Source organism: Taeniopygia guttata, chromosome 5 (assembly GCF_048771995.1).
Source record: "Taeniopygia guttata chromosome 5, bTaeGut7.mat, whole genome shotgun sequence".
Taxonomy (NCBI): Eukaryota; Metazoa; Chordata; class Aves; order Passeriformes; family Estrildidae; genus Taeniopygia; species Taeniopygia guttata.
The window spans coordinates 12,842,227-12,870,169 of record NC_133030.1 but is presented as its reverse complement, the minus strand read 5'-3'; the positions used below and the strand labels follow the sequence as shown (position 1 = coordinate 12,870,169).

The window sequence follows — 27,943 nt, the reverse complement described above, 5'->3', positions numbered from 1 at the left end:
TTTCGGGGGTCACTTGTGGCTGTCCCCCGTCCCTCCCCGGCCCCCCGGGACCCCTCTGGCTGGCTGTCCCCTCAGGGGACCAGGGTTTGCCGCGGTCCCGCTGCGCTGGGCTCACCAGGCAGCGGCTGGGTTAGCACGGTCCCAGCGGCGGTGCGCCTCGGTCGCCGCAAGGAGTCGAGATAAAGAGACAAAGAGAGGTCAGTTGTGTGCGGTCCAGAGAGATTGTATTGCCTGAACGGTTGCAGGGACAAAAGACCCTGGGCCACTGCCCAGGTACAGTTTTATACAGCAAAATTAAGAGATAAGGTCTAAACAATAGAGACAATGTCCAGCATGGGCTCATCAGAACCATCCCAGGGGTCAGGTCCAATGGGAACTGCTCAGGGGTGGGTAGAAGGGGGTTTACAGAAAAATACTGAAGCGAAACTTTCCCGAAACAATGGAGCATACATAAGTGTATCTTTTCCTCATACCTAAATGTATCTTTACCTCAGTTTCCAATTCCCAAGGCCTTTCTAAATCCCTTCCACCACACTACCGCGCAAGTGCGATAGCAACACACAGAAATCAAAGGAAATCCCTACACAGGAGCTGCTTTCCTGCAGCGCTGCACAGCGAGGGATGACTTCCATGGCGGGGCCAGACCTCCCTGGGCACAGGGCCCCACCGCACTGCCACACACGTGTCCCCAGGGCTGTGGCATGGCCAGGACATCCTCACGGCAGTGTCGCCGGGGCGCTGCTGCCCACATCATCATAGTCCGTATTCCCTGGGCTCGGATCTGAGAAGTCTGTTGTTGCTCCTGGGGGACATGGAGGGGAGAAGATCCCACCTTGGGGACAGCACGGAAAGGTGCCTGAGGGGCAGGCAGCTCCCTGTCCCCCCTGACGGACCCCACCGGGGGTCAGAGCACAGCACCCATGGATCTGTGCTGGGGCCCTGCCTGCCCCCACACACAAACCCTGCCCTGGAGTGGCTCTGCAGAGGGGACAGGGCAGCTGTGAGCCCTCTCACCTGTGGGGAGGACACAGATCGATTTCTGCCGTGTCACTCCCTCAGAGATGTCCCCAGTGCTGGGAGCAGGGGCCTCCTGTGGCACATCCAGGACATCGTCGTAGCCCTCTGGGGTTCCTTGCTCGGGCCGGGCAGGGGGATCTGGGAAAATCAGAGGGGTCCATGGCAGTGACCAGTGTCCCTGGCAGGGCTCTGGCTGTGCCATCCTTGCCAGCCTTTCCACTGGGCAGCTGCTGGAGGCCCTGTGGTCCCACAGGGAAAGGCGATGTCTCTCTGCACACTAACAAGGGGAAAAGGATTTGTCCCCTCAGCCCCCCAGCCTGGGTGTGCCCCCTGTCCCCAGCACTCCCTGCTGGGCTCCTGCCCTGTGGCCCTACCTGGGGCGGCCTCGGTGTCACTCCCCTCCACGCTGTCCCCGGTGTAATACGGCAGCTTCTTCACCCATCCCTCCGACAGGGAACCTGCAGGGAACAAACAGGGACTTGGGGGTGGCCACAAGCGGCTCCGCAGGTGACAGAACCTCACACTACAGAGCGGGGTTGCTGTGGCACCCAGGGGCACCCACAGCCCATGGCCAGGAACCACAGCAGGGCCACCAGGACCCGGAGGTGCCGTGGGTCTGTCAGGCAGAGCCTTCACTCCGAGCACAGCCGGGGCACAAGGGCGGCACCCACCTGGGGGAGTGGGCACCTCCTGGTACTCTGGCACGGCTTTGTAATCCAGCTCCTCGTAGACAGCGTTGGAGATGGCATCTGCAGCTCTGCCAGGGCCTGGAACCAGATGCAGCACTTACCTGGGGCCCTGTGCCCTGTGGGTGGCACCGCGATCACCCCGGCCACCTTCAGAGCTGTTCCACAGGACAGGAGCCTCTGGACCCCCAGACCGGATCTGTCCCCACCCCCATCCACCGGGACCCACCTCGGCGCCAGGCACGGGCACGGCACAGCAGCAGAGCCAGGGCACCCAGGGACAGGCACAGCAGCGTCCCCAGCACCACGCACAGCACAGTGGGCACAGGCACAGTCCCCACGGCCACTGCTGAGGGCGATCTGCTGGGGACACCTGTGGGGACACAGGCAGGCAGTGAGGGGAGGGGGATCCCAGCCAGCCTGCGGTGGGGGATGCAGGCACGGGCAGAGCTACCTGTGCTGGTGGCACCCTCCGGATATGGGGTAGTGCGTCCCTCAGAGGTGCCATCGCCGTCCTCCTCACACTCCACTTGGGCGTAGCCGCCGGTGCCACAGCTCTGCAGGTGCCAGGGGGCCGAGGGGCACCCCCAGAGCGAGCGGGCCCCGTCCTCACAGCCCACCCAGGCCAGCCACGCCAGGGACGGCTGCTGGGTGGGGACAGCCGAGAGCCAGCCCCGGTGCCCACAGCCCAGCTGGTGGCAGACGGCGGTGCCGGTGCCGGTTCTGGTGCCGTTGGCGCAGACGCGGCCCCAGGTGCCGTTGTAGGACACCTCCAGGTACCCCCGGCAGCGCCCAGGGCCTCCTGCCAGCCGCACCGAGAGCTGCTCTGCAAGGGGTGCGGGGGGGTCACGGCACGGCCGGGAACCCCCCGGGGCCTCTGCCGGGCCCTGACCTTGGGGTGCCCGGCACCGACCTGAGCAGACGGCCCCTGCCCCGCCACCGCGCCCGCACTCGCGCCGTTCCGTGCGCCCGCATTCCCAGAGAGACTCCTCGGAGCCGGAGCAGTCGGGCACGTACGGCCACAGCGGCCCCGTGCCGGCACCGAAGCGCGCCCGGCTCGGGGCCTCCAGTGCCATGCCACAGCCCAGCTCCCGGCAGACAACGGCGGCGTCCTGCAGCTCCCAGCCTTCCTGGCAGACGGAGCTCCAGCTGCCCCCGGAATAGACCTCCACGCGCCCGGCACAGCGCCCCGAGCTCCCCGCCAGCCTCACCTGCCGGCTGCCTGTGGGCCGGGAAGGAATGGGCTGGGGGGGCTGCTTGGGGCACCCGCACCTCTGGCCCTTCTCGGGACACCCACCTGAGCAGGTGATGGCCATCTCCTCCAGGCTGCTGTTCAGCGCAGGGCCCATCCCTGAGACATCGCCCCTCTCCTCCAGCTGGTCATCCATCTCCTCAGGGCTGCCGGTCAGTGCAGAGCCCACGTCCAAAACGCCGTCCATCTCTTCAGTCCGGATGTCCACCAGGCTGGGGCTGCTGCTCAATGCAGTAGCCGTACCCAAGGCAGAGTAAACATCCCTGGCTTGGCCACAGCCCAGCACGGAACATACCACGTTGACATCCCATGACTTCCACTGCTCCAGCGGCACACGGCGCCAGGCTGGGCTGGTTATGGCCTCCTCCAGCCGCCCATCACACAAGCTCTGACCATCCACCAGCCGCAGGGTCGTGACAAAGCCAGCACCTGCAAATTCAGCAGCAGAGCCACGGAGCTGTAGCACCTGCCTCAGATGGAACTTCAGTCCAAAATATATCCGGTATCCACTGCTGCCAATTCTTAGCAGGCTCCCAAAAGCCCTTAAGGCTCCTCGCAGAGCCACCTTGCACACCTGAGCAGTTGACGGCGGCGGCGTTTCCGGGCACACAGGGCGGCTTCCCCAGCACGGCCACGGGGCACTCGCCCGGGTGCCGCTCGCTCCCGTGGCAGCCGAAGGCATCCGGCCGCAGTGTCCCCTCCCCGCTGCCGAAGGAGCCTCCCGGGGGCACGCTGGAGGCGCGGCCGCAGCCCAGGTGGCGGCACAGGACGTGCGCATCGGCCAGGTCCCACTCGCTGGCGCACACGGATCCCCACGTCCCCCTCACTGCCACCTCCACTCGCCCGGAGCATCCCGAGCTGCTGTTCCCCAGCCGGAAGCCCGTGTAGGCTGCGGCACGAACGGCGGTCAGGGGGGCCATGCCGCAGGGACCCCAACAGCTCCCGCCGTCCCCAGCACTTACCGGAGCAGATGACGCTGGCAGGGCCGGCGCAGGCCTGGCTGAGGGGCAGACGCCGGGCACACTCACTGAGCAGGGACTCGGTGCCATTGCACTGGAAGCCACCGTCCCACAATGACCCTGATCCTCTCCCAAATCGAGCGCTGCCAGGGATGGCGAGCGCCTCACCGCAGCCCAGCTCCCTGCACACCACCTGGGCCGCCTTCATGTCCACCTGATCCTCACAGACACCGACCCAGGCCCGGCCCCGACGCACCTCCAGACGCCCGGCACAGGCTCCATCACCTCCGACTAGCCGGGAGAATCCTGCAGGACCAGTGTCAAGGGATGCGCAGGCAGTGCCCCGTGCCCCCATAAGCCCAGCTCCTACCTTGGCAGACAACAGCCGTGTCCCAGTAATGGTTGAAGAATTTATAGGGTCCCCAGCCACGGATCTCACAGTCCCAGAGCGTGGCCTCGTACCCACCGCAGTCCACCCTGGCCAGGCTGATGAGCCCATTCCCTTGACCGAACGTGTCATGGGCAGAGTAGGCACCAGAAGCCGAGCCACAGCCCAGCTGGCGGCAAACCACCTCGGCGTCCTCCATGTCCCAATCGTCGTCTCCCAACGAGCCCCACTGTCCCTGCAGCTTCACCTCCACCCTCCCGGCACAGGGACTGCTGCCGCCCACCAGCCTCAGCTCCACGGCATCTGCACAGGGGCACCGGCACGGCTCAGACCTGCCCAGGATGCTCCAGCACAACGTGCCGGTCCCTGCACGGCCAGCGTGTCCCCTTACCTGTGCAGATCACCCCCACATCCCGCTCGTGGCCGCAGATGTGCCGTCCCCATCCAAAGTGCGTACACTCCTCCAGCGCACTCTCACCTCCTCGGCAGAGTAAGAGCTGCAGCCAGATCCGCCCGGTGCCCTGCCCAAACCTGGCGTACGGGGACACCCTGGCCACCCGGCCACAGCCCAGCAGCCGGCACACCACCTCGCCTATGCGAGGTTCCCAGTCGAAATCGTTGACGCACACGGAGCCCCACTCACCGCCGTGCTCCACCTCCACGCGCCCGGCACAGCGCCCGCCGCCGCCCACCAGACGCAGCTGCCCGGAGCCTGCGGCACGGGGGCTGCTGAGCCGGGCCCGCCACCGCCGCGGGCCCCGCTCCCGCCCGCCGCCACTCACCCGCACACAGCCGCACGCACAGCAGCAGCCCCAGCGCCGCCACCGGCCCCATGGCCACCGGCCCCACGGCACCGGCCCCACGGCACCGGCCCCACGGCCACCGGCCCCACGGCACCGGCCCCGAGCCGGCGCAGCCGGGGCAGCTCTCGCAGCCCCGCGCCCGAGCCAACGCAGGCAGCAGCACCGGGGCAGCCTTTATCAGGCGCCTCATCTCCCGGCTGCGGGGCCGCGGCCTCCAATAACCTGCTCCGTGCCCAAATATGAGCCTCGCCTGCGCTTCTGGCGTCACACGCTTCGCCACAGTGGGCTGCCACCCGGATGTCCCCGGGGGGAGACAGCCCCCCCACTGCACCTGCCCCGCGGGGGCCCTGCCTCCATCCCCGGGGCCTCCAACGGTGCTGCTGGAGCCCGACAAGAGCCGTCCTGGCGGCGACGACAGCCTTCAGCCCACATCCTACCGACACCTTCCGCGGGACCACATCTAGCTCGGGCACCTGCGAAGTTCAAAGGCCCCACGCTCGGGGCGCTCCCCTCCCGGCAGCTCGCAGCCCCCGCGGGGGGTGGCAGCAGCCCCCGGCCCCGCGCGGCGCTGCCAGGTGCCAGCTCCCCGGTCCCTCGCGGCGGCGCTGGCACATGGCGCTGCTGCCGCGGCTGCGGCCCCGCGCTCGCCTCGCCGCCAGGGCAGGAAGGAGGCGGTCACCCCGCGGCGGCTCCCGGCGGCGCCGGCGACCGCACGCGCCTCCCGACGCCCGCGCTGCCGCCGATAACGCCGCCGCTCCGCCGCCCCTGCCCCGCCATGACGCCGCATTCGGTGGGGGGCAGAGTCCACTTCATGTTTTGGGGCCCTACCTGTGTAAGTTGTGTTCAAACACCACCGCAAAAGAAGGGTTGCAAGAGGGGGGAGGAGAAGCTCTCTTGACTTCACCGCTGAGTGTCAGGGTGACGACGGGCCTTTGCCACCCCCAGCAGTGCTTAACATGACAGTGCCGGCAGAACAGCGTGCTCCCTATGGGATCACTCCTATAGCAGCACAGTCACCTCCATGAGCCACCAGCATTTCTGTGTTACTGGGGACCTGCTACTTGCCAGTGTCCTCATGTCACCCTTGGATGGCTAGTGGGCTGAACCCTGGTAAGCTCTGAGGTGTCTCCCCCAACGGTGTCGCACGGCCTTGCCGGGGCTGCTTGTCCGTCCTGACCGCACTGGGACGCGGCCAAGGCTAGCGGCAGGAAACGCCTGAGCTACGCACTCCCCGCGGCGGGCGGGAGCCCTCACAGTGGCACTCGGCCGCTTTATCCACCTCCCATTCTACACCGCGGCCTTTCCAGGTAGGTGACAAAGTGCCACAGGAGGTTTTTATTCCGGAATGCCTCCCGTGTCTCCTGGAATGGCGCCCGGGAACGGTGGAGAAAAAAGGAAAACCAGAGGAACGACGTGGGAACGGGGCGCGCGGCCGCCTCCGCTGTCCACGCTCCCTTGCCATGACCACGCCCCATTCCCGGAGCCCCCGCCCCGCAGCGCCACCTCCGGGCCGGCAGGGGGAGCCCCGCGCAGCCGCGACTATCCGGAAAGAACCGAGCGGCGGCGGAGGCGGCCGAGGCAGGGCTGGCGGCGCGGGCGGAGCGGGCGCGATGGCGCAGCAAGTCGAGCAGCTGCGGGCGGACGGCGTGGACAAGGAGGTGCTGCGGGAGGGCACCGGGCCGCTGCCAGACTTCCGCGACGGCACCAAGGTCAGGTCTGCGGGGGGACGGGCGGGGTGGGGGGATGTGGGAAGCGGAACGCGGCGGGGGAGGCGCGCATGCGCGCCCCCCCCTCGCCTGCGTCGCCATGGTGACACCGCGGGCTCCTCCTGCTCCTTCAGGCCACTTTCCACTACCGGACGCTGCGGTGCGGCGATGAGGAGACTCCCGTGGACGACAGCAGGGCGCGGGGGAAGCCCATGGAGCTCATCGCCGGGAAAAAGTTCAAGTTGCCGGTCTGGGAAGCGGCGCTGCGAACCATGCGGCCCGGCGAGCGCGCGCGCTTCCGCTGCGACGCCAAGGTGGGCGGGACCGGAACCTGGGGGCGTGGCCTGTGCGGGTGGGCGGTGACTTTATGTCGTGGGAGGGGGTCGCGGGCGCCCCGGCGCGCTCCAGCCGTGGGGTTCGAGGCTGGAGCATCCTTATATTTTTCCCCCCCCGCCGTCCTCAAATTCCGGCTCCCTTCCTTCCCGCAGCACGTGGTGCTTTACCCGCTAGTGTCCAAGAGCCTGCGGAACATCGCAGCTGGGAAGGACCCGCTGGAGGGGCAGCGGCACTGCTGCAGCATCGCCCAAATGCACGAGCACTACTCCCTGGGGTACCCCGACCTCGATGAGCTCCAGAAGAACCCCCAGCCCCTCATCTTTGACATTGAGGTGCTGAAGGTGAGGTGCCTGCATGGGGAGCTCGGGGTGAGAGTGTCCAGAAAACACACAGATGTGGCATGTGGGATGTGATTTAGTAGTGGCCCTGGCAGTGCGGGACTCGATGATTCTAGAGGTCTTCTCCAACCTAAACAATTCGATGATCCTGTTCTCTGATTCCATGATGGGGTGCTGGCAGGTGGAGCCACCCGGCTCCTACCAGCAGGACCCATGGGCCATGACAGATGAGGAGAAGCTCCAGGCTGTGCCCCAGATCCACAAGGAAGGCAACGAGCTGTACCGTCAGGGCAAGGTGCCTGAGGCGGCTGCCAAATACTACGATGCCATCGCCTGTCTCAAGAACCTGCAGATGAAGGTGGGTCTCCCCACATCCACACAGGCATCCTTAGGAATGCAGGGCTTGAGAGCTGCCCCACACTCCCCCTGCTCTGTCTGCAACAGGAGCAGCCAGGTTCTCCAGACTGGATCGAGCTCGACCAGAAGATCACACCCCTGCTCTTAAACTACTGCCAGTGCAAGCTGCAGTGTGAGGAGTACTACGAGGTCCTGGACCACTGCTCCTCCATCCTCAACAAGTACGAGGGTAAGGAGCCACGAGCCATCCCACGTGGCTGTGGTGGGCACCAGGATAGCCCCACATGCTGCTGACGCTGGCTCTCTCCCCACAGACAATGTCAAGGCCTACTTCAAGCGGGCCAAGGCCCACGCGGCCGTGTGGAACGTGGCCGAGGCACAGGCTGACTTCGCCAAAGTCCTGGCGCTCGACCCCTCGCTGCGCCCCGTGGTCTCCAAGGAACTGCGGAGCCTGGAAGCACGGCTGCGGGAGAAGGACGCCGAAGACAAGATCCGCTTCAAGGGCATCTTCTCCCAGTAGAGTCCGTGGCTGCAAGGGAGAGCCCAGTGCTCTCGGGACAGGTTCTTTTAGATATTCCACATGTGGAATGGTCATGGATGATTATTAATGTTTAATACAGATTTTACTTATTTGATGTCAGTGGAAATGGCCCCGGAGCTCACCATGGCCTGGGGACGCAGCCAGGGCTCATCGTCACGCCAGGGATGCGTGAGTGACAAGAGCCTGCTGTTTCCTGCCAACTTTTATCACTTATTTGATGTTTTTATACTTTATGGTGGCTATGGAGGGGCGGCACTGAGCCTTGGCCCCAGCTTCACCCATTCATGCCTGTTCTCCATGCCACCCCATTGTCACTTCTCCAGGCTGCTGCTATGATCCCAAACCAGTGTCTCCTCTTGTCATGTCAGTGTCGGGAATATTTTATATAGAGTAACAGCTTGTTCCTGCTATCTCTATAAATCTCTGGTCATGCTATGCCAAGATAAATTCAAGTAAAACCAGTCACACCCCTGGTCACACAAAAATTTGCTGCTAGAGGTAAAACAAGGGGAAACCAATTTGGAGAGAGGGAGGGTATTGGAGTCGGCACAGCCCACACACTCTTTTCCCTGCCCTGAATTGCTTATGATGCAACTGCTGTGCCCCACAGTCATCTCCTTGTGGGACACGGTGTCCCTGGAGGCTCCCCAGGTCTTTCCCAGTGGGTGGGAACCCTGCGGCCACAGGCACAGAGCAGACTCGTGGGTGCTGGCACCTTGTCATAATCTCTTTATTCAACACTGAAACAAAAGGGGAACAGAGGAACCACTCTGGAACCCCAGCCCAGCCCTGCACCATGATACCAGACGGAAATAAATAGGTAGGGAGGTGCCACTCGCTCTGGGGCACAGCCACGGCCCCCAGTTCTGCACAGGGATAATGACCCTGGGGTGCAGACTCCACTGGGCACTGCCCAACAACTCCAAAGAACCAGAGGGGACGGGGCTGGGGGCAGCAGGGAGGACCCAGGGTGGCTCAGCCCTGAGGGGATCACTCTGGTCCTCTGGGGGACTCTCAGCCTTCTCCCAGCACCCCCCTGGTCTCAGGGGACCCAGCACCCTCATCTCCTTGCGATGGCCTCATGGCCCAGCACTGGCTCTGTCCCCAGGTGCTCCTTGCTGGGAAATCAGGGACGTGGCAGAGAGGGGACATGGCCATGCCATCCTCACTCCTCACCCTCCAGCTTGAGGCTGATGCTGCGGGGCTTGGTCCGGGAAAAGCCAGGGGGTGCTGAGGGGGGCCCCCCATCCCGCTCTGCCTGGCTGGAGCCCCGAGAGCGCAGGAGCTGGCTCTGCTTCCGCAGGAAGTCGACAGGCGCCGGGCAGCCATAGGTGCCTTTGCCCAGCACGGGTCGTGGGGGGCCCTTGGGGGAGTGAGCCAGGGCTGCAGCTTCCAACTGGGCCAGGTGGGCAACATAACCCTCAGAGAGAAACTGCAGGACACACAGACAGCCTGAGCCAGTGGCCATGGCCGGCTGGTGGGGTCAGCCATCATGCCCTGCATCCCCAGTCTGTCCCCAGTCCCGCCACCAGCATACCTGGCACTGGTTGTGGAACTTCTTGACGGCCCGTCCCACAATGTAGATGTGTGCTGGCGCGAGTCCCAGCGAGCTGTAGACGGAGACATCCTTGGTGGAGCCGTAGCCGGCGACTATGGAGATCTCTGCCTGCCCAGGGACAAGAGCATTAGGGCAAGAACAACCCTTCCCACAAGGACAGCTACCTCCAAGTGCTGGGACACCCTCATGTTAAGAGGGACGGCTGGGAGCTGCCCTGAGAAGCTTCCAGCTCTGCCATGGCAATGCACTCCAGCTCCCAGCATCTCCACCGGGATGCAGAGGTGCACAGGATTCAGCACAGCCCACACCACCCCATCACCGGCCCTGTGTCCCAGCAGCATCCCCACACCCACCTCAGTGCGCAGGCTCTGCAGGAAGGCGGCTTTCTGGCGCAGCGGGTCATGGGTGAGCCCATCGCAGAAGGAGACGGCGCCGTGAGGGAAGTTGTGCTGGGACAGCCAGGCCACCACACGGTGCTTCTGCATGTCGGGGCGCCCCGTCACGTAGATGATCATGTACCCCGAGTCCTGCCAGTGCCTAGGAGGGGACATGGGTGGCTGCCAAGAGCCTGTGTGGAGACAGTCCTGCTATGGGAAGCTGGGATCTCCCAATATAGCATGTATGGGTGCTACCTCCAAAACCTCCCTGCTCCTAGGGATTTTATCAAGGTGAAGGCACAGCAGAGCAGTGGGGACCACATCCAAACTTGCAGAGATTATTTTCCACAATAGGGCAGCAGCATAGAGATGATGTGCTGGAGGCAAGGGAGTGGTGGAATACCCTCCCCCTTGTCCCTGCTCTGACATCCCCCCAGCTGAGTTGTTACACCATGAAAGATAGGGAGACTGACTCCCTGACTGAAGGGCACCCACCTTACAACGTCCACAGCCCCCGCCCGCACTTTAGGGTCACTGCCCATGATGGAGACGCTGGCAGTGAAGGAGCCATCGATGCTGAACACAACAGACTCGGTGCCACGGGCCACCACCGTCAGGTACGCCTCGGCATAGCTGTGGTCCCCTCTGCGATGGCAGAGGTGGTGGCTCAGCACCGCTCTGCTGCCAGAGCAGCAGGTGTAGCTCTGCCAAAATGGCTGGAGGAGAAGCTGAGGCAACACCTCACCTGACTACCATACGCACAGGGTAGATCCCGATGGCCAGAGCCTTGTCTGGAGGGATGGTGAAGGTCACGCGCCCGCTGCCACTCGTCACCTCAGTGCCATAGAACAGCCACTTCCCTGACAGTGGCTGCGTCATGATGTAGATGTCCACCTGAGAGAGGGAAACGGGCTGGACCCTCACATCCTGCTGTGTCCCATACACGTCCTTCTCCCGCCATCCCACACAGGGTCCTGTTAACCACATCCTTCCCCTACTGTGGGTTACACCAGCCCCATGCCTGGTCCTGGACACCCTGCCCTGTTTGAGGGGTCCTGGTGGCCCCCTGAGCCCAGCAATACCTTCTCCCCAGTCAGTGTCACCACATCCAGGGGTCCGTACATGAAGCGCCCGCTGAGGACCTGCGCTTTGCCCTCACACACAATGACATCGCAGGCACGGTGGTTGGCCGTCACGTTCTGCAGGCACATGAGGCGTTCAGCAGCTCCTTGGGGAGCTCCTGAGGTGCCACTGGGACACTACTGGGCTGTGGGATTGTCCCAGAACCCACACACCCCAGGATGCCCCAGGTGGCCTCCCACTGGCCACATACCCGGATCTTCACTTGGGTGCGCTTGCGCTGCCACTTCTCCCGAGGGATGGCAGGGCTGTAGATGGAGCTCTCCTCGCTCTCCGCAGGCTGTGGACCCTCTTTCTCCATCACCTGCCAATAGCACAGGACCAGCTCAGCCTCAGCCAGCCCCAGCCTGCCACCCACCCCACCGTGCCCACCATACCTGGCGCAGGATGAAGGCCACCACATCGGAGGATTCCCAGTAGCTGGCATGGAAGAGGTGGGGCAGGGTGATGGTGGGGAAGGCAGTCAGGGCATCGGGGCAGTACAGAGAGTAGTCAATGCGCTTCGAGCCCCACCAGCGCTCCAGGACTGCAGGGAGAGCTGGAATGAAGCCTTTTCCAGACCTCATCCCCTGTTGTGCAGCCTGAGGTGCCCACATGGGATGGGGTGGGTGGGGATGACACTTACTCTTGACAACCTCACTGGTGCTGGCAGGAGTGGGGGGCTCTGCCGGCTCACTGCTCTTCCAGAAGCCCCCAAAGCTGCCAGTGGGGGTAGGGGGAGCAGCCATATCCACTTTGGGCAGGAACAGGGCAGAGTGTGTCTGCAGGGCCTCGGCTGAAGAGAGACCTGGGTGAGCACATCCAGAGCCCCCAGGGACACCCACCACTCCAGCAGAGCCTCAGAGCAGTGGCAAGGGCTTGTACATCCCTCTACCCGCACCCAGCCAGGATGTGGGTGCTCTGGGTACCCTGACGTGGCCCCAGGGTGCCTGGTGGGAACCTGCTCACCCAACAGGGACGAGGTGCCATCACCCAGGGGGTACTTCTGGTATCGGGGCACGCTGAGCGGGGGCACAGCATGGAAGGCCTTGGCCAGGAGGGGCTCCAGGCGGGAGGCGCAGGGATCGGCGGCGTGGAAGAGGTTGTAGATCTGCTCACAGGCAGGACGCAGCTGGGCCACTGCAGCACAGAGCAGGGTCAGAGGTGCCCACAAGGGCTGGAGAGCAAAACACACAGGAAGGATAAAGCAGGACACAGCAAGAGGGAAGGCTGGAGAGGGAAATTTGGGGCACCAGGGATAGGCTGAGGCTGGCACAGAGTAGGAACACTCAGGCACCCACCAACACCCACACAGCCAGGGCTGGGCATGCGAGGGGCGCCAACCCAAGTAGGGCTCTCTGGGGTGGTGCTGGGGAGCTCAGGCTTGTCAGATGAGCACGACTCAGGGACTTGAGCCCTGCAGGGAGGGTCAGGGGCTGGCACCATGGCAGGCGGGGATCCTCACCATCCAGAGCAGGCATGACGGTCTTGCGCAGTGCCAGCACCAGCCCCAGTGGGGAACCGAAGAGGAAGAAGCCGGATACCTTAAATTCGAGGCGGGTGCTGGCACCCTCTGCCCCATCCAGCACCACAGCACTGCTCCGGGGTGCCTCTGCTTCCAGCGGGGCCTCGCTGGCCTGCAGGCTGGGACAGCAGAGACAGTGGGCATTGGGAGGGATGGCAACACCGCACTCCCACCATCCTGAAGGCAAAGCTGTGCCTGTTGTGGTCCTGCTATCCCAGAGGAGCTCCAGCAAGATCCCCCGGGGGCAGGTAGCCTCCACGAAATGCTCCTTCCCAGCCTGGAGCAGATGGGAATGGCACCCTTTCCATAAAGCACAATATAGCCGACCACCCCCCTTGCGCTCACCTGCACGTGGAGCTGTGCTGCTGGCTGTCCCCCTGTGTCCCTGGAGGCTCAGGGCTGGCCTGGCCCAATACTGGTGCTCCCTCTGTCCCATCAGCCAGCGGGTCTGGGCCGCCACACTGCTCCGGGGAGATGGGCTCTGTGCTCTGCAGGGAGAGGCAGCAAACACCCACATCCCATGTAGCCCCCAGTGCACCCCCAAACCCTCCCCGTGGGGTGTTGGAATGCAAGGCACTCACCAGGCTGCCACGGCGGCTGCTGCTCCGGCTGCCTCCTGAGCCTGCCCAGCTCTGGCACAAGGCATCGAATCCCAGGATGCCACCCACACAGTCCCCCAGCAGCACCACCTGTGGAGACCACAGACCCATGAGGAGAGTGAAACCCCTGAGCCCTTCATGCAGGGTCACAGCTGGACCCCAGAGCCAAGCTTCCCCCCAGATTCCACCTCACCTGGCCGCAGAAGCCAGTGCCCTCTCCAGAGTGCAGGAAGGCTGCGTAGGCCTGGTTGGCGCGGGTGATGACAGTGCCCACAGCCTGCTGGTAGGTGCCAGAGGAGGTGGCCAGCAGCGGGAGCGCTGCCAGTGGGATGTGGTCCTGGCTGCTGGACAGGCTGTCCCTGTCATGGCTGTAGGGGCTGAGCCTGAGGGGGACATGGTGAGGGATGAACGTGATTGTTCTGATATCCCATCCCATTGCATGGTACTGGTTCACCCCAGAATGCCACACCAGGAGTAATCCCTATCCCATTCCCTCCCACCACAAGACACTTGCTCACCCAGGAGTTACCCCATCCCATCCAGTTCCATAACATTCCATGCTGCCTTGATGTCTCCATCCCTCTGCACAATGCTTGGTCAACCCAGGATGCTGCACGAGGAGTTATTTCTATTCTATACCATCCTGCCTTACTGTCCTCATCCCACATCATAACACCTGCATGCCCTGGGATACCACACTAGGAATTATAAGTATTCCATCCCATCTCATCACATAACACTTGCCCCAAGATGTTGCACCAGGAGTTAACCCCCATCCCCTCCCCAGTCCTTAACGTCCCACCAGAACTGAAGTCCCCTCTCCAAGAATACCAGGTCCCTGGTCCCCTGCTTTCCCAGTGGGAATCCATACTTGGAGACAAGGGCGTAAGCTGCAGCACAGATGGGCGGGCAGGGCACCAGGCGCAGGGCCACATGTCCCAGTGCCTCGGGAAAGTGGACGCGCGTGACAACATCAAAGGTGGCCGCCAATGTCTGCACATCCGCCTGCTTGGAGCCTGGCTCGCCCACTCCCTGATCCAGGATGTTCCCACTGTGGAGGATGAGGAAGAGCGCGTGGATCCGGCACATCTGCTCCGTGCTCTCTGCTGTGCCTCCCTGCAGGAAGGAGAGGTGTCAAGTCGGGGGGCACAGCAGGAGGGCATGGCCCAAGGGAGGGGACACGCACCTCAGGGAAGCTGGATGTTCCCAATCCTTCACCATCCCCCTTGGTGGTGCTGGCTCCGTCCCCTGCGAGCACACAGCTCTGGTGAGGCAGCTGGGGCCTCCAGGTGGGGATCAGGCCCCTCCCAGGACATCCACCCCAGGATTTGGGGCTAGAGCACCCCCAGCGCTCACCCAGTGCCTCGTCCAGCTCTGCTGGCCGCTCAAGCGTGTCCAAGAAGTCATTGGAACTCCACTTGGTCATCTCCTTGGCAAAGACCTCATCGCTATCAGACAGATCCTCTGCAAAGGCAGAAGGGAAGCGTGGGTGGGGGGACACCCCTGTGCCTGCACACCCATCCTCAGATGCCCTTGCCCCCACCCAGCCTGTTCCAAGATGGTGCCAGTACCGTGAGCATCGAAAAATTCCTCTTCTGAGCTGTTCTCCGAGTCCCGGGCAATGTTCTGCATCCGCCACTCTGACAGGCTCTGAGGAGACACGGCCCCTACCACCCATGGGGGGTCAGCACTCACAGCCCCCTGCAGAGAGACCTCCTCTCCTGCCCCACAGCTCCCCCTTGGTCCCGGACCCAGATGCCCAGGGAGATCTGGGGCCATCCCTGTGTCACCCAGAGTCTCTCCTTGGGAGATCTGTGACCATCCCAGGGTCATCCAGGGCCCCTTCAAGAAACCTGGGACCAGGCCTGGGACATCCAGATTTCCAGCCCAGGAGACCCAAGCCAGGCAAAATAGTCCCATGACACGTCTCCTATGGAGAACTGCATCATCCTGGGCAAAACCACACTGGACCCGGTCTCACCTCCATGCTGGGAAGAGTAGGAAGACCGGGAAGAGGTGGACCATTGCTTGGCAAAGGTGTCATCTGAGGGGGTATCGGTGCCTGCCTGAAGCTCAGCCTCCTCCTGACCACCAGGACCATCTGGCTCCGGCTGCCCCCCGGGGCTGACCCCAGCCACAGGTGGCTCCTCGCCCTCGCCACACTTGGCCATCTTCTGTGCCAGCATTCGCGCCGTCTCCTCCTCCAGCTGCCGGATATCCTCCATCGTCAGGTCCGTCCACTCATCCTGCCAGCACCAGGCTTGGCGGTGGGCACGCAGCATAACCTTCCTCAAACCTGGGGGGAGAAGAGAGGAAGCGAGTCCAGTGTGATCCCATGGGCTGCCCAAACAACTCCACAGCAACCCACAGGTCTGAACTCACCCACGTCATGGATGAACTGCTCAATCTTGGACTGCATCCCCCAGTATCGGAACTCCACCTTGCAGAGCTTGTAGGCGCACATGAGGGGCCCGCTGGTTGCTGCTGCCTCCAGCCAGTCATCCCCCAGTGGCCCCCGGCCTGTCTTGGATGAGTGGTAGAGTTTGGGATCCTCCTCGGGCTTGTATTCCCCGGGGGAGATGGGATCACGCACAATGTCAATGGTGTCTGTGGGGGGAACAGTGCTTGTCACCCCATAGCGCTTGGCAAGGGGGCACATGTAGGAAAACAAGAAAAAATGGACAAAAATAAGGTCAAATTATGAGCCATGCACCCAACACAGCTGGCAGCAAACACTCTCTGTCCTAAAATCTGTATATATAATACTCTATAATCTATAATCTTGGAGTTCTGGAATCGTAGAATCCTGGAATGGTTTAGGTTGGAAGGGACTTTATCGATCATCTCATTCCACCCCCTGCCATGGGCAGAGACACCTTCCACTATCCCAGGTAGCTCCAAGCCCCACGTCTTGGATACTTTCAGGGATGGAGCACCCGCAGTTTCTCTGGGCGGCCTGTGTCAGGGCCTCACCACCCTCACAGGGAAGAATTTCCTAATAGAACATATAAAATCCCACGGCTGGAACATCACAGATGCCTTTGGTGCAGCCAAAGACATCTCCAACCCCACGTGGGATCCCAATCTGGCACCCCAGGGAGCGGCAGAGGGAGGGAGGGTCTGGGAGCATGGGGAGAGCTGGGGCTGACACACATACACGCATTAGCTGGCAGATCTGACAGCTGCAGAGTGATCCCAGCCACCCTGGGGGACATGGGGGTTGAGGATGGGGACAGTGCATGGGGCAGCTCGGCACAGCTCCCGGCTCCCATCCCCCAAAAAACCCAAGGGTCCCCAAAAATAGGGCACAGCAAAACCACCATGTGACACAGGAACCTCCAGAGAGCCAGGAGCAGGGAGGGCCCTGAACCACATCTCCAAACAAAGGTGACCTTTCCCAAAATGAGGGTGAGCTCCCCCCAGACAAGGACAACCTCCCAAGACCAGAGAAAGGCTCCTGAACAACACCCAGGAAAACATGATCCAACAACCATTCAGGCTCAATCCAGCACAAAATCTGTTAGAATTTGGCTTTTGCAGCCCTGTCTCCAGGTCATGGTCTGGAGGATCCCAGGGCACCCCACTGGCTCCCAGTACCATCCGGCAGCACTGTCCCCATTTCCAGGCTATGTCAAACCCATTTATTTGCACCCCTTGATGTCCCCAAGGTGCTGTCAACCTCTTTTCCTCCAGCTCAGGCTGAAAAAAAAGGGAAAAAGGAAACTAGAGATGCCCTGAATCCACAAAAATGATGCAATGCACAGCAAGATGCCAAGTATCTTGGATAACAGCAGCAAAGAGCTGGGATAGGACCTGCTGTCCCCAAGCAGCTCCTGGCAGTGTCGTTCCCATCATAATCCAACTCCCTTTGCTTTTGCCACTGGGAGAAAGCTGCCAAGGAAGCAGTTATCCCTGCGGATCACCCAGACCATGTTTTTCCATTGCCCTTTGAAATGTGAGAGGGGTTTAAATCTGTCAGTGCTACAAGACACCAGTGCAGAGAAAATCCCAGTGGGATCCACACTGGGGCTGGTTCCACTTCAACCCTTTCTCCCTGTGGAAGGCAGCAGCCACTGGAGATGCTGAGTGCCCTGTGGAATGCCCATCGGACAGGCACGAGAGTGGAAAACCAGGCAGTGGGCACGGAGCCATGCCCTGCTGCTGTCTGCTTGCCTCTGGTGGCTTCCTGGGGGCAGTAGGGACAGAATTCCTGCCCCCAGGTCCCAGCCATCAGTATCCCGGCCGGACATCCCCAGTGCCGCGAGAGTCAGGGAGAGAAATAGGTCAGATGAATCATTTCCTCTGAGTGCCTATTTTGGGCCTCCATTTTAAGAGGCAGAGCGCCACACTCCACAATCTGGCGCCTAAACTGACCATGTCCACACCACTGAGAATGGGAACTCGATGGAGAGGGAAGAATCCCACTCCGAGCTCCCCGTTCCGCCCACCACTCTCAGTGGAAAGGAGCCAGACAGTGATCTGGAGCAAAGCCCCGGGGAGAGGGGAAGCAGGCCAGGGAGTAGGAAAATGGGGACATGCTTCTCCAGCTCTCCCTGCTCCAGCTGATCCAAAATATCCCACAGGACCCAGGTGTGGGGTCCCATGTATGCCAGGAGAGACTGAGAAGGCAAATCCATGCCAGAATAAGGCTGGGACACAGAAAGAGAGGGGAGCAGGCTGGCACTAGAAAGGAGAAGCTGCAAACAGAAATAGAGGCAAGGGAAGAGGCAGAGGACAAAACTGTCCCTGAAAATATCTTTAATGTGGAACTTAATTCAGCAGCGCTGAGAGGGAGCGGGCAGGGAGCTCAGGGCAGGGAGCTTGGGGCAGGGAGCTCTTCCCTGCCAGCATCCCTGAAAGATGAGGACCAGCAAGAAGAGTGAAGTTGAGCCCCTAAGGCCCCATCAGAACTACACACCCATCCCAGAAACACTGTGTGGGAATCCCAGCAGTCACAGTGTCCTGCCCAGTTCCCCAAGCCAGCCATACCCACCCAAAATCCTCTGCCTCTTCTCCGCTGCACTCAGGTTGAAGATGTTGGTCTGCTGCCCCGCATCCGGGCGGTAGTACGTCTCGATCTCAATGGAAAACTTCTCCACGAAAGGACACGTGTACCTGGAGAGGCACGGGACTGAGCCCAGGGGCATGGCCGGTCCTGCAGCCCACCCCGCTGCCTCCAGCTCCAACCTGGTTCGTGTGTACGGATAAGCATTCCAGGACTCCTCCTCCACCTGGAGCGCAGCTTTGGGGAGCAGTGCCCGGAACCAGCTGGGGATGTGGGAGCCAACGTGGTAGACCTTGTGGGTGTACTGACCGCTGCCCCCGGGGCCATCGCTGTAGGGTCGGTTAGCCAGGATCTCCACACCGCTGCCCTCGCCACTCGACTCCTCCCGGCTCTTCTTCTGCACAGAGACAATGGCTCAGTGCGGCCCCTCCAAGCCCTGCAACTCCCACGGGGCGCCCAGGGTCCCTGTACACTCCCATCCCCATGTGCCCACATCCACCGGCCCCACACCTGCTCACAGGACTCCCTGCTTAGCTCGGTGGTTCCAAACCCACCCAAAGTCTCAATGACACCCCTGCAACCTGCCAATCCCTTGGGATCAGCCTCAGCACCCCCCCGTGCCCCTCCAGGCTCCACGCTCAGCCACACAGCTCCCCAGTTCCCCACACTCAGCCCCACAGCCCCCTTACACCCTCCAGCACCCCATGCTCAGCCTCAGAGCCCCCTGTGCACCCCCAGGGTCAGTCCCTGCACCCTTCATGCCTCCCCACAGCCCACTACATCCATCAGGCTGCAATCTCTAGCATCTCTCACAACCCTGCACCTTCTCAGTCACAGTCCCCAGATCCCTGCACCCCTCCAGCTCCCCATGCCCAGCCCCACAGCCCTGTGCAACCCCTCACTCTCGGCCCTTGGACCCCACACCCCACACCCCTCAGGCTCAGCCCCACAAACCCCAGACCCGTGCAGCCCCCGGGCTCATCCCCAAACCCTTGCAACCCCTCAGTCTCGGCCCTTGGACCCCACACCCCACACCCCTCAGGCTCCGCCCCACAAACCCCAGACCCGTGCAGCCCCCGGGCTCATCCCCCAAACCCTTGCAACCCCACCCCGCTCAGCCCCGCAGCTCCCCCGAGCCCTCATGCTCAGCCCCACATTCCCACCTGGATCATGTACAGCTGGGCCACCTGGTACTCCTCCAGGCTCATGGGCAGCAGGATGTGGTACTCCTTGATCAGCATGGCGGCGGCGGGGCACCGCGGGGCACCGCGGGGGCAGCTCCTGAGGGGGTTTCTGTTACACCGGACCGGGCCGGCTTCGGGACAGCCCGGGCCGGTTCGGCATCCCTTCAGAACCGCTCGGGGCACCCTCAGCTCAGCCCGGTACGGGTTCGGCCCGTCTCAGACCTGCTCCGTCCCCGGGTTCGGCCGAGTCCGGTATCGCTCGGCTCCGGGTTCGGCTGAGTGCGATACCGCTCGGCTGTGCTCGGTGCCGGGTTCGACCCGGCTCGACACCACGCTCGGCTGAGTCCGGTACCGCCCGGCACCGCTCGACCCCAGGTTCGGCCCGGCTCGGAAAAGCTCGGCTCCGGGTTCGGCGGAATCTGGTACCACTCGGCTCCGGGTTCGGTTCAGTCTGGTACCGCTCGGCCACCCTCGGTCCCACGTTCGGCTCAGTCCGGTACCGCTCGACCCCTCTCGGCGCCGGGTTCGGCCCGGCTCGGCCGCATTCGGCTCGGCTCCGTTGCCATGGCAACGCGGCCCCCTCCGCTCCCCCCGCCCGCCCGGTCCCCGCCGCCCCCCGGCCCCACCAAACCTGCGCCGCTCCGCACCGGCCCCTCGGATCGTGACATCACAGCCCGTTCCCACGGCGACAGTCGTGACGTAGGGAGGTGAGGGGGGGCCCCCGTGACGTCAGAGAGCGGAAGGCAGCGAGCGCCACTCACGGGCGCTCCGCGTGTACCGGCACCGCCGCCCCGGAAAAACCCAGTGTTTTATTTAAAAAGCCACTTCCTAAAGTGATCGGCGAGTGGCTTGATCACTCCTGCACCTCTCAGCTCCGGGACACCCACCCAGCGCGGCTCCAAGCCCTCCCCCCGACTCCTCCACCTCTACCCCGCGTCCCACCACCGCCATCGGGACCCACCCCCGCGGGGACACACCGAGGCCAAGTCCCAACATTGTCCTTTATTTATAAAAACACGCATTTATAAAGAGCGGAGAGCGCGGGGAGGGGGGACTCGGGCAGCACGGCGGCCCCCCCACCCCCGCCGCCACCACCGGGAGGTCCCGGGGGGTCCCGGGTGGCAGCTGCCGTTACGTGCGGGCGTTTCGCTCTGTCTCTGCCAGGCACTCCCTGACCAGCGCCCGGGCGTGGATGATCCCTGCGGGGAGAAGCACAGGGACACCTCGAATCACCCTCCAGTCGCTCCCCGCGGGGCTGAGGAGCCCCGGGGGCGCAGCCCCGCGGCGGCCCGGTTCCACACCCTGCCCCTACCCCGCTTCAGCCGCTCCATGGCGCTCTTGCTGCCGGCGTAGGTGGGCCGGATCTCCTTCCCCATCTCCTCGATGACCGAGAGCAGGTCGGTGTAGGTGCTCTGCGAGCCCTGTGCCCCGGGGGGCTTCATGGCCTGCGGGAACAGGACAAGCAGGGACGGAGGGGCTGGGGGCCGCCTCCGCCGCCGCGCCCGGCCCCACCGGCCCCGGCCCCGCGCCTGACCTGCACGTAGCCCATGGACGGCGGCCCGAAGTCATTGAAGAGCGGCCGGAAAGGGGCGGCGGCGCCAGGGACGGAACCGGAGGGCGACGGGACACTCGTGGCTGCGAGAAACCGAGGGTCACGGCCGCACTCCGTCTTCCGCGGTACATCCCTCATCTGGCACCATCCCTTCCCGTGGTACCCCCCTCCATCCCTCCGGTCCCTCTCCGCTCCCGGTGTCCCCCGTCCCCCGCGGTTACCGCGGCGTTCTCTCACCGGCGGACGGTGCCCCGGGCCCCGGCGGGGCGGGGCTGGCGCTGGCGGCTCCGGGGGTAGCGGGGGCGGGAGCGATAGGCTTGTAGGACATCCCCGACGGCCGCCCGCCGCTCCCGGATCCCCTGAGCCCCGCGGCGGGGGTCGGCGTGCGGCCCCCGCGCTCGCCCCGCCGGTTGTATCGCCGGTGCCCGCCTCTCTTCAGCTCAGCTCGGCCCCGCTCGGCCCGGCGGGAAGCCGGGAACCGGAGCGGAGCGCGGCGGCCCCGGTTCCCGGTAGCGCTGCGCGGCCCCGGCCTGACCCGGGTCTCTCCCCCCTCCGCCGCCGCCGGCGCTCGCGGTGATGACGCAGGCGCGTCACGAGCGAGACGTCATCACGCCGCCGCGCGCCCGCCGGTCGGTCACCGTGGAGACACGCGGCGTCGGCCCCGCCCCTCGGTGCCTTTCCGACCACGTGACTGCTGGTTAGGCCACGCCCCCTCGCTCGGCGGGGACAGCTCGGTGTCACGTGACCGAGCGGCGGCACCGCTTCGGGGGCCCGGGGGGGACACCAGGAGCGGCGCCATCGGCACCGCCGCGCTCCCCCCGCCGCCAAGGCACGCCGTGCCACCGCACAGCCCCGAGCCGGCGCCGGTCAGGGCGTCCCGACTCTGCGGGGTGAACCCCGGCCCGGGTTTTGGGGAACCGGCCCCACCCGCCGGCCGTGCCGTCCCCGGAGCCCCGTGCCCGTGATCCCGGCTCCCTGCGGGGTTCCCGTGAGACACACTGGGAGTCCAGGGTTTTGGGGGATACCAGTGGATGGCACGATCACGAATAAACTCTTTGGAAACAACATAAAACACAAACCAAAAGTCTGTAGAGAGAGTTTTATCATTTCAAAAGGGCAAAATTGGCCCCAAAACTGCAGCCAGGGCAGGGAGGGTACCTACAGCAGCCCTGCCTGCAGCTGGCTGAGGCCCTTCCACCCAGTAATGCTTTATTTCTCTCCTGGAGGGTCTCCTTGCTGGGCTGCCAGGAGTCTCCTCTGTGCTGGGGGCTGCCAGAACATCCATGAGGGTCTGTGCCAGCCCCAAAAGGGGAGGGACGCCTCACCCTAGGCAGGTCTGAGGTGGGTCTGAGCTCAAACCATGGTGATGGGGCAGGTTATGCTGTGCAGTCCGTATTAAACCTGGTGTGGAGGGAGCCTGAGGGGCTCAGTGCGGCACACAGAGTGGGAATGGAGGCTGGAGGGATGAGCAGCAGGGATGGGGAACAGCTGAAGAAGAGGGGACCATGATGGTGTGACTTTTAGGATGAGGTCCGGGTGGGGAGGGGGATGATGCAGGGAGAGAGCAGAGATGAGGGCGAGAGTAGTTGAAGCTTGGCTGAGCCTGTGCAGAAAAGGGTCCTGACTTTGGCCCCGGTGCCTCCCACCACGGTCAGACCTCAGCATCGGAGCAGCTCCCCGCCCAGCCTCACCGCAGGCACGGGCACCACTGTGCCAGCACTGCCCCAGCCCCTGGAGCTGGGGGTCCCTCTGTGGCCCCCTCGTCTTCGTAAGGCACGGGGGGCTCGGGTCCCGCGTTGGCACACACCGCCCTCAGCGCGACATCATCCGTACAAACTCTGCCGGGGGAAACACACACGTGGAACATCCCGCATGTCCCTGGGGGTGCTCCTGGCCCCTTCCCTGCTCCTACCTTCAAAGTCCACCAGGCCATCACCATTGAGATCTACATCCTTGAGGATCTCATCCACCTCCCGATAGTTGAGCTGCTGCCCCAGGAGCTTGCGCATGGCCTCCCGCAGCTCCGCCATGCTGATCTGTCCGTCCCCATTGGTGTCAAACTACGGACAAGGTCCTGTTGCCACCGACCACTCCTGGCACGCTGACAGCCTACCTGTCTGTCCCCACCGCCCCCATACCTCACGGAAGGCGTCACGCAGCTCCTTGATCCCAATCATATCCGCCGTCTCCGCCAGCATCTTGGGGCCCATCAGCTCCACGAAATCATCAAAATCCACCTTGCCCCCGGCTGCGGCGGGAGAGGGGTGTCAGCAGGGCGTGGGGCAGGGACTGATGGGCATCTGCTGCCCCACCACATACTGATCTGCTGGGACAGCTCGATGAGCTCCATCTCCGTGGGCATGTAGCCCATGGTCCGCATGCATTCGCCCAGGTCCTTGTAGCTGATGTAGCCGTCGTGGTCCTTGTCAAACTCCCGGAACGCCTGCTTCAGCTCTGAGGACACCACAGTGTCACCACCCAGCACCCCAGCACTGCCACCCACCCAAGCGGGACTCCCTCCCCAGCGCCTCACCTTCGATCTCCTCGGGCCGCAGCTCCCGGTCCTGGGGAAGAGAAAATGGGAAGAGAAAATGAGAAGAGACAAAGGAGGGGTCCTACTCCCAGGGATCCCACAGGGATTCTGCCCTAAGCCCCCCGGGAGCACAGGCAGCCCACGGGAGGGGACAGTCACGTACCCGTTGGGTGATGGCGATGCTCTGCCGCAGGAAGATGCAGGCCGGCCCCACCAGCCCCTGCAGCACCGAGTATCCCTGCATCGGGGGTGTCTGTGCCGCGTCCAGCATGTCCTCAGGGTCCCCTGTGCCAGAGCCTGGAGCGCCCGAGCGTGGCTTCCCATCCTGCGGGTGGAGCAGGCGTCAGCGGCGAGGGGGGCCAAGCACGGACCCCCTCCTCCTCCTCCTCCTCCAGCCCCGCGGGGTGTCACAACCCTGCCGTACCTTGGGGAGCCGCCGCTCAGGGGTCTTGGTGCAGTTGCCCATGGCTGGGGGCTGCCCCCACGCCGCAGGACATGCCTGGCCCCGGGGGGGCTGGCTGGCGCAGACCGTGGGGCTGCCACCGGGGATTTGAGGTTTTTATGGAATATCTGGGGATATGCAGGGCAGGCGCGGGGGGGTGGGTGCCGCGCCCGCGTGCATAATCCTCCGGATTATTCCCGCTCGGCCGCCCTGCTCCAGATGTGGGCAGCCGCCCAGCTGTTCCCCACTCCCGCAGCCTCCCTGCGAGGGCACGCAGGATCCCCGGCACCCACCGTGCCCCGGCCCTGTCCCCGCCGCCGGTTACCTGCCCAAAAGCGGGGGGCGGCCGGGGCCCCGGCTCCTCGGCAGCCCGCTGAAGCTCCACGGGGGACGCACCACTACGGCTTAACCTCCCCTGGCTGCCCGCAGTGCCGGCGGTGCCGGGACGCCTGAGCCAAGGGCCCGGGCGGGAGCCGCGGGCAGCCCTTCGGCCGGGGCCGCGGCACCGGGGGGCGCCCCGGCAGGTGGGGGGCGCGGGGCTGCCAGCGCCGCGCCGCTGCGGCCCGCGGAAGAGGAAGAACATTCCGCCCGCTCCCGCTGCTTCTCCCCAGGACCGGGGCCAAGCAGGAGGAAACCAGATCGCCCCGAAACTGCGCTCGGCCCTCGCAGGGACGAGGCCAGCGCCGTCCCCGGGACCCGCCGTGCAGCGCAGGAGATCGGGTGGAGCGCAGCAACCCCCCGGGGCGCTGGAGGGGGGGAGCGGGGCGCCCCGGGGGGCTCCGGGGGGGCGGACGGGGGGCTCCGGTTTCAGCGCCGAAACCCGACCCGGGCCCGGGCGCGGGGCACGTGCCGGCGCGCCGCCGGCGAGGCCACGCCCCCTCGGCGGCCTCGAACCCGCCTTGCGACCGCGCCTCCCGCTCTGGCCCCGCCCCCAAACCGGCCCCGGTCCGGCCTCTCTCGTGACGTCACTGCCGCGCCGCCGGCGCTCCCCTTACGTCACCGCGGGGGCGACTGAAGGTGACGGTGGTCGGTGCCGGCGCCGGTGCCCCCCGCCATGGCCGGCAGGCAGCTGCTGGCGCTGCGGCGCCTGCCCGCCGCCTCCTTCTCGGTGAGCGGGGACGGGGCGGGCAGCGCCGGGACCGTGCGGTACCGGTCCCGGTGTTCATGGTGCTGAATCGGTGTGTCCCCGCAGACGGCGCCCAAGAAGACGCAGTTCGGGTCGCTGCGGGATGAGGACCGGATCTTCACCAACCTCTACGGGCGGCACGACTGGCGGTGAGTAGCGGGAACAGCGTGGGGAGCGCCGGTGCCCCGGGCTCAGCGCCCGGTGCCACCGTGCCCGGTGCCCGCAGGCTGCAGGGCGCGCTGCGCCGCGGCGACTGGTACAAGACGAAGGAGATCCTGCTCAAGGGCGTGGACTGGATCCTCGGCGAGATCAAGACCTCGGGGCTGCGGGGCCGCGGCGGTGCCGGGTTCCCCACCGGGCTCAAGTGGAGCTTCATGAACAAACCCCCGGACGGGAGGTGAGACCGGGACCGCCCACAGCGCCGGTACCGCGGCCCCGCCCTGCGGGAAGCCCCCCCTGACGTGAGCTGCCCGCAGACCCAAGTACCTGGTGGTGAACGCGGACGAGGGCGAGCCGGGCACCTGCAAGGACCGGGAGATCATGCGGCACGACCCGCACAAGCTGCTGGAGGGCTGCCTGGTGGCGGGGCGGGCCATGGGCGCCCGCGCCGCCTACATCTACATCCGCGGCGAGTTCTACAATGAGGCCTCCAACCTGCAGGTGGGGGAAGCCCCCCACAGCCACCCCACACCCCCTGGCGTGGCTGGGGGCGCTCCTGGGCTCACCCCGTGCCCCGCTGCAGGTGGCCATCCGTGAGGCCTACGAGGCCGGGCTGCTGGGCGGCGACGCCTGCGGGTCGGGATACGCCTTTGACGTGTTCGTGGTGCGCGGTGCCGGAGCCTACATCTGTGGGGAGGAGACGGCGCTCATCGAGTCCATTGAGGGCAAGCAGGGGAAGCCCCGCCTCAAGCCCCCATTCCCCGCTGACGTGGGTACGGCCCCACTGCTCTGAGTTCCCAGCTGCCACCCCAAAACAGTTGTCCCCAGGACACTGTCCTGCTGCAGGGACAACACCACAGCCAACACCCTGTCCATTAAGGGCTCCCACTGCTTCATAGAATGGTGTGGGTTGGAAAGGAGCTGAAAAGATTGTCTCATTCCACCCTGCTTCCATGGGCTGCAAATCATAATCCCAGATTGCTCCAAGCCCTGTTAAACCTTGCCTTGGACACTTCCAGGGATTCGGCAATCACAGCACCTTTGGGCCATTTGTGCCAGGGCATCACCACCCTCACAGGGAGGAATTTTTTCCTAATGTCTTCCCAGGTGTGTTTGGCTGCCCCACCACGGTGGCCAACGTGGAGACGGTGTCAGTGGCTCCCACGATCTGCCGGCGTGGTGGCGCCTGGTTCGCCAGCTTCGGCCGGGAGCGGAATTCCGGCACCAAGCTCTTCAACATCTCGGGACATGTCAACACTCCCTGCACAGTGGAGGAGGAGATGTCGGTACCGCTGAAGGAGCTCATCGAGAAACATGCCGGTGAGCGCCGCGGCCGAGCCGGGCCGGAGCGGGGCCAGAGCTGCCTGACCCTGTCCTGACCCTCCTCTTTGCAGGAGGTGTCCGCGGGGGCTGGGACAACCTGCTGGCCGTCATCCCAGGCGGCTCCTCCACACCACTGCTGCCCAAGTCTGTGTGTGAGACGGTGCTGATGGACTTCGATTCCCTGGTGCAAGCACAGAGCGGGCTGGGCACGGCCGCTGTCATTGTCATGGATAAATCGGTAAGGGATGAGCCCCCCCGACTCCCCCAGCCGCAGTGGAACCCCCACCTTCCTCACCCTCCCTCTCTCCCCAGACCGACATCGTCAAAGCCATTGCGCGCCTGATCGAGTTCTACAAGCACGAGAGCTGTGGGCAGTGCACCCCGTGCCGGGAAGGTGGGTGGAGGGCCATTGGTGAGGGGCTGCGGGGCGGGGCACAGCAGGGACCCATTCCCATCCCAATTCCCACAGGCGTGGACTGGATGAACAAGGTGATGGCGCGGTTCGTGCGGGGCGACGCGCAGGTCGCCGAGATCGACGCGCTCTGGGAGATCAGCAAGCAGATTGAGGGACACACCATCTGTGCCCTGGGCGATGGTGCAGCCTGGCCTGTGCAGGTGAGGGGCCTGGACGGCTTGGAGGGACCAGAAGCCTTCCCTGTCCCATTAACCAATTCCTCTGCTCCGTGCAGGGCCTCATCCGCCACTTCCGCCCCGAGCTGGAGGAGAGGATGCGGCGCTACAGCGAGGCCAAAGGCCAAGCGGTGTCCGCATAAGGATTCACCACCACACCTCCCTTCTGCTTGGAAGGGGTTTTGGGGGTGCTGGCAGCACTAGGAGGATTCCCAATAAATGCTGCTGTGCTCCCAGGCTCTGCTGTGGACATTAAATGGGTGTCAGAAGAGACTGACAGGGAAGAGGGCCTTTGGGTCCTGCTGCCCCTGGAGCAAGAGATCCCCAGGGATCATGGGGTCACACAGCTGGGGCCTCGATACCCCACAGTAGAGATCATGGATTTCCACTAGGGGTGCGGCAGAGGCGATGGCTGTAGGGTACTGACA

The 27,943-nt window shown here is 64.3% G+C and overlaps 6 protein-coding genes across 15 annotated transcripts; 2 read left to right on the top strand and 4 right to left on the bottom strand.

Annotated features, from left to right (window-relative positions):
* Positions 1-202: 202 nt before the first annotated feature.
* On the bottom strand, positions 203-6,460 carry LOC100223936 (scavenger receptor cysteine-rich type 1 protein M130). Of its 5 annotated transcripts, none has more exons than XM_072930676.1 (12): positions 5,085-6,460; positions 4,694-5,014; positions 4,285-4,605; positions 3,918-4,220; positions 3,530-3,844; positions 3,001-3,384; positions 2,158-2,925; positions 1,933-2,076; positions 1,689-1,784; positions 1,392-1,475; positions 1,015-1,155; positions 203-802 (listed from the first exon to the last, which is right to left on the bottom strand). In XM_072930676.1, the coding sequence occupies exons 1-12, from the start codon at positions 5,293-5,295 to the stop codon at positions 717-719; spliced, it is 3,174 nt and encodes a 1,057-aa protein (XP_072786777.1). In that variant the 5' UTR covers positions 5,296-6,460; the 3' UTR covers positions 203-716. The 5 variants fall into 5 exon arrangements, with proteins under 5 accessions (XP_072786777.1, XP_072786778.1, XP_072786776.1 ...); XM_072930677.1 differs by having other exon boundaries at positions 203-1,155; positions 2,158-2,529; positions 2,617-2,925; XM_072930675.1 differs by having other exon boundaries at positions 203-1,155.
* Positions 6,461-6,614: 154 nt separating this feature from the next.
* AIP (AHR interacting HSP90 co-chaperone) lies at positions 6,615-8,868 on the top strand. Its single transcript, XM_030275410.4, has 6 exons — positions 6,615-6,814; positions 6,946-7,125; positions 7,300-7,488; positions 7,667-7,843; positions 7,930-8,071; positions 8,157-8,868. The coding sequence occupies exons 1-6, from the start codon at positions 6,716-6,718 to the stop codon at positions 8,360-8,362; spliced, it is 993 nt and encodes a 330-aa protein (XP_030131270.2). The 5' UTR covers positions 6,615-6,715; the 3' UTR covers positions 8,363-8,868.
* A 221-nt stretch (positions 8,869-9,089) lies between these two features.
* On the bottom strand, positions 9,090-20,530 carry PITPNM1 (phosphatidylinositol transfer protein membrane associated 1). Of its 2 annotated transcripts, XM_030275391.4 has the most exons (24): positions 20,382-20,530; positions 19,730-19,847; positions 18,749-18,963; positions 18,555-18,676; positions 15,944-16,168; positions 15,543-15,857; positions 15,133-15,228; positions 14,918-15,025; positions 14,748-14,809; positions 14,433-14,677; positions 13,755-13,944; positions 13,544-13,651; positions 13,308-13,450; positions 12,903-13,081; positions 12,407-12,577; positions 12,084-12,233; positions 11,836-11,984; positions 11,652-11,762; positions 11,401-11,517; positions 11,064-11,212; positions 10,814-10,963; positions 10,295-10,478; positions 9,921-10,049; positions 9,090-9,815 (listed from the first exon to the last, which is right to left on the bottom strand). In XM_030275391.4, the coding sequence occupies exons 2-24, from the start codon at positions 19,805-19,807 to the stop codon at positions 9,549-9,551; spliced, it is 3,663 nt and encodes a 1,220-aa protein (XP_030131251.4). In that variant the 5' UTR covers positions 19,808-19,847; positions 20,382-20,530; the 3' UTR covers positions 9,090-9,548. The 2 variants fall into 2 exon arrangements, with proteins under 2 accessions (XP_030131251.4, XP_072786772.1); XM_072930671.1 differs by lacking the exon at positions 20,382-20,530 and having other exon boundaries at positions 19,730-20,347.
* Positions 20,531-20,737: 207 nt separating this feature from the next.
* Positions 20,738-21,928, bottom strand: CDK2AP2 (cyclin dependent kinase 2 associated protein 2). Its single transcript, XM_030275422.4, has 4 exons — positions 21,540-21,928; positions 21,285-21,385; positions 21,063-21,195; positions 20,738-20,949 (listed from the first exon to the last, which is right to left on the bottom strand). The coding sequence occupies exons 1-4, from the start codon at positions 21,628-21,630 to the stop codon at positions 20,882-20,884; spliced, it is 393 nt and encodes a 130-aa protein (XP_030131282.1). The 5' UTR covers positions 21,631-21,928; the 3' UTR covers positions 20,738-20,881.
* A 458-nt stretch (positions 21,929-22,386) lies between these two features.
* On the bottom strand, positions 22,387-25,194 carry CABP2 (calcium binding protein 2). 5 transcript variants are annotated; one of them, XM_072930700.1, is made up of 8 exons: positions 24,603-25,194; positions 24,260-24,405; positions 23,995-24,160; positions 23,836-23,866; positions 23,622-23,756; positions 23,441-23,550; positions 23,215-23,362; positions 22,387-23,140 (listed from the first exon to the last, which is right to left on the bottom strand). In XM_072930700.1, exons 1-8 carry the CDS (start codon positions 24,858-24,860, stop codon positions 23,115-23,117), a joined length of 1,020 nt encoding a protein of 339 aa, XP_072786801.1. In that variant the 5' UTR covers positions 24,861-25,194; the 3' UTR covers positions 22,387-23,114. The 5 variants fall into 5 exon arrangements, with proteins under 5 accessions (XP_072786801.1, XP_072786798.1, XP_072786800.1 ...); XM_072930697.1 differs by having other exon boundaries at positions 23,999-24,160; positions 24,260-24,371; positions 24,603-24,742; XM_072930699.1 differs by having other exon boundaries at positions 23,999-24,160; positions 24,603-24,733.
* Positions 25,195-25,227: 33 nt separating this feature from the next.
* NDUFV1 (NADH:ubiquinone oxidoreductase core subunit V1) lies at positions 25,228-27,752 on the top strand. Its single transcript, XM_030275407.4, has 10 exons — positions 25,228-25,385; positions 25,470-25,552; positions 25,630-25,800; positions 25,880-26,063; positions 26,146-26,335; positions 26,670-26,882; positions 26,957-27,123; positions 27,198-27,279; positions 27,355-27,500; positions 27,575-27,752. The coding sequence occupies exons 1-10, from the start codon at positions 25,332-25,334 to the stop codon at positions 27,656-27,658; spliced, it is 1,374 nt and encodes a 457-aa protein (XP_030131267.1). The 5' UTR covers positions 25,228-25,331; the 3' UTR covers positions 27,659-27,752.
* Positions 27,753-27,943: the final 191 nt, after the last annotated feature.

What these genes read in the sequence shown, in the direction of transcription:
- AIP (XM_030275410.4), top strand. Translation starts at nt 6,716, where the DNA reads ATGGCGCAGCAAGTCGAGCAGCTGCGGGCGGACGGCGTGGACAAGGAG. An exon ending in ACTTCCGCGACGGCACCAAG is followed by an intron (nt 6,815 to 6,945) that starts GTCAGGTCTGCG and finishes CTGCTCCTTCAG; the next exon opens with GCCACTTTCCACTACCGGAC. An exon ending in GCTTCCGCTGCGACGCCAAG is followed by an intron (nt 7,126 to 7,299) that starts GTGGGCGGGACC and finishes TCCTTCCCGCAG; the next exon opens with CACGTGGTGCTTTACCCGCT.
- PITPNM1 (XM_030275391.4), bottom strand. Translation starts at nt 19,807, where the DNA reads ATGCTGATCAAGGAGTACCACATCCTGCTGCCCATGAGCCTGGAGGAG. An exon ending in CCCAGCTGTACATGATCCAG is followed by an intron (nt 18,964 to 19,729) that starts GTGGGAATGTGG and finishes GTCTCTGTGCAG; the next exon opens with AAGAAGAGCCGGGAGGAGTC. An exon ending in AGAGCTGGACGAGGCACTGG is followed by an intron (nt 14,810 to 14,917) that starts GTGAGCGCTGGG and finishes GTGTGCTCGCAG; the next exon opens with GGGACGGAGCCAGCACCACC.
- CDK2AP2 (XM_030275422.4), bottom strand. Translation starts at nt 21,630, where the DNA reads ATGTCCTACAAGCCTATCGCTCCCGCCCCCGCTACCCCCGGAGCCGCC. An exon ending in GCCCGGGGCACCGTCCGCCG is followed by an intron (nt 21,386 to 21,539) that starts GTGAGAGAACGC and finishes GGTTTCTCGCAG; the next exon opens with CCACGAGTGTCCCGTCGCCC. An exon ending in CATGGAGCGGCTGAAGCGGG is followed by an intron (nt 20,950 to 21,062) that starts GTAGGGGCAGGG and finishes TTCTCCCCGCAG; the next exon opens with GGATCATCCACGCCCGGGCG.
- NDUFV1 (XM_030275407.4), top strand. Translation starts at nt 25,332, where the DNA reads ATGGCCGGCAGGCAGCTGCTGGCGCTGCGGCGCCTGCCCGCCGCCTCC. An exon ending in TGCCCGCCGCCTCCTTCTCG is followed by an intron (nt 25,386 to 25,469) that starts GTGAGCGGGGAC and finishes GTGTCCCCGCAG; the next exon opens with ACGGCGCCCAAGAAGACGCA. An exon ending in CCCATTCCCCGCTGACGTGG is followed by an intron (nt 26,336 to 26,669) that starts GTACGGCCCCAC and finishes ATGTCTTCCCAG; the next exon opens with GTGTGTTTGGCTGCCCCACC.
- LOC100223936 (XM_072930675.1), bottom strand. Translation starts at nt 5,295, where the DNA reads ATGAGGCGCCTGATAAAGGCTGCCCCGGTGCTGCTGCCTGCGTTGGCT. An exon ending in GTGCGTGCGGCTGTGTGCGG is followed by an intron (nt 5,015 to 5,084) that starts GTGAGTGGCGGC and finishes CCCGTGCCGCAG; the next exon opens with GCTCCGGGCAGCTGCGTCTG. An exon ending in CGCCGCCGTCAACTGCTCAG is followed by an intron (nt 3,385 to 3,529) that starts GTGTGCAAGGTG and finishes CTGAATTTGCAG; the next exon opens with GTGCTGGCTTTGTCACGACC.
- CABP2 (XM_072930700.1), bottom strand. Translation starts at nt 24,860, where the DNA reads ATGTTCTTCCTCTTCCGCGGGCCGCAGCGGCGCGGCGCTGGCAGCCCC. An exon ending in CGAGCTGTCCCAGCAGATCA is followed by an intron (nt 23,551 to 23,621) that starts GTATGTGGTGGG and finishes CTCCCGCCGCAG; the next exon opens with CCGGGGGCAAGGTGGATTTT. An exon ending in TGCGTGACGCCTTCCGTGAG is followed by an intron (nt 23,363 to 23,440) that starts GTATGGGGGCGG and finishes CCTTGTCCGTAG; the next exon opens with TTTGACACCAATGGGGACGG.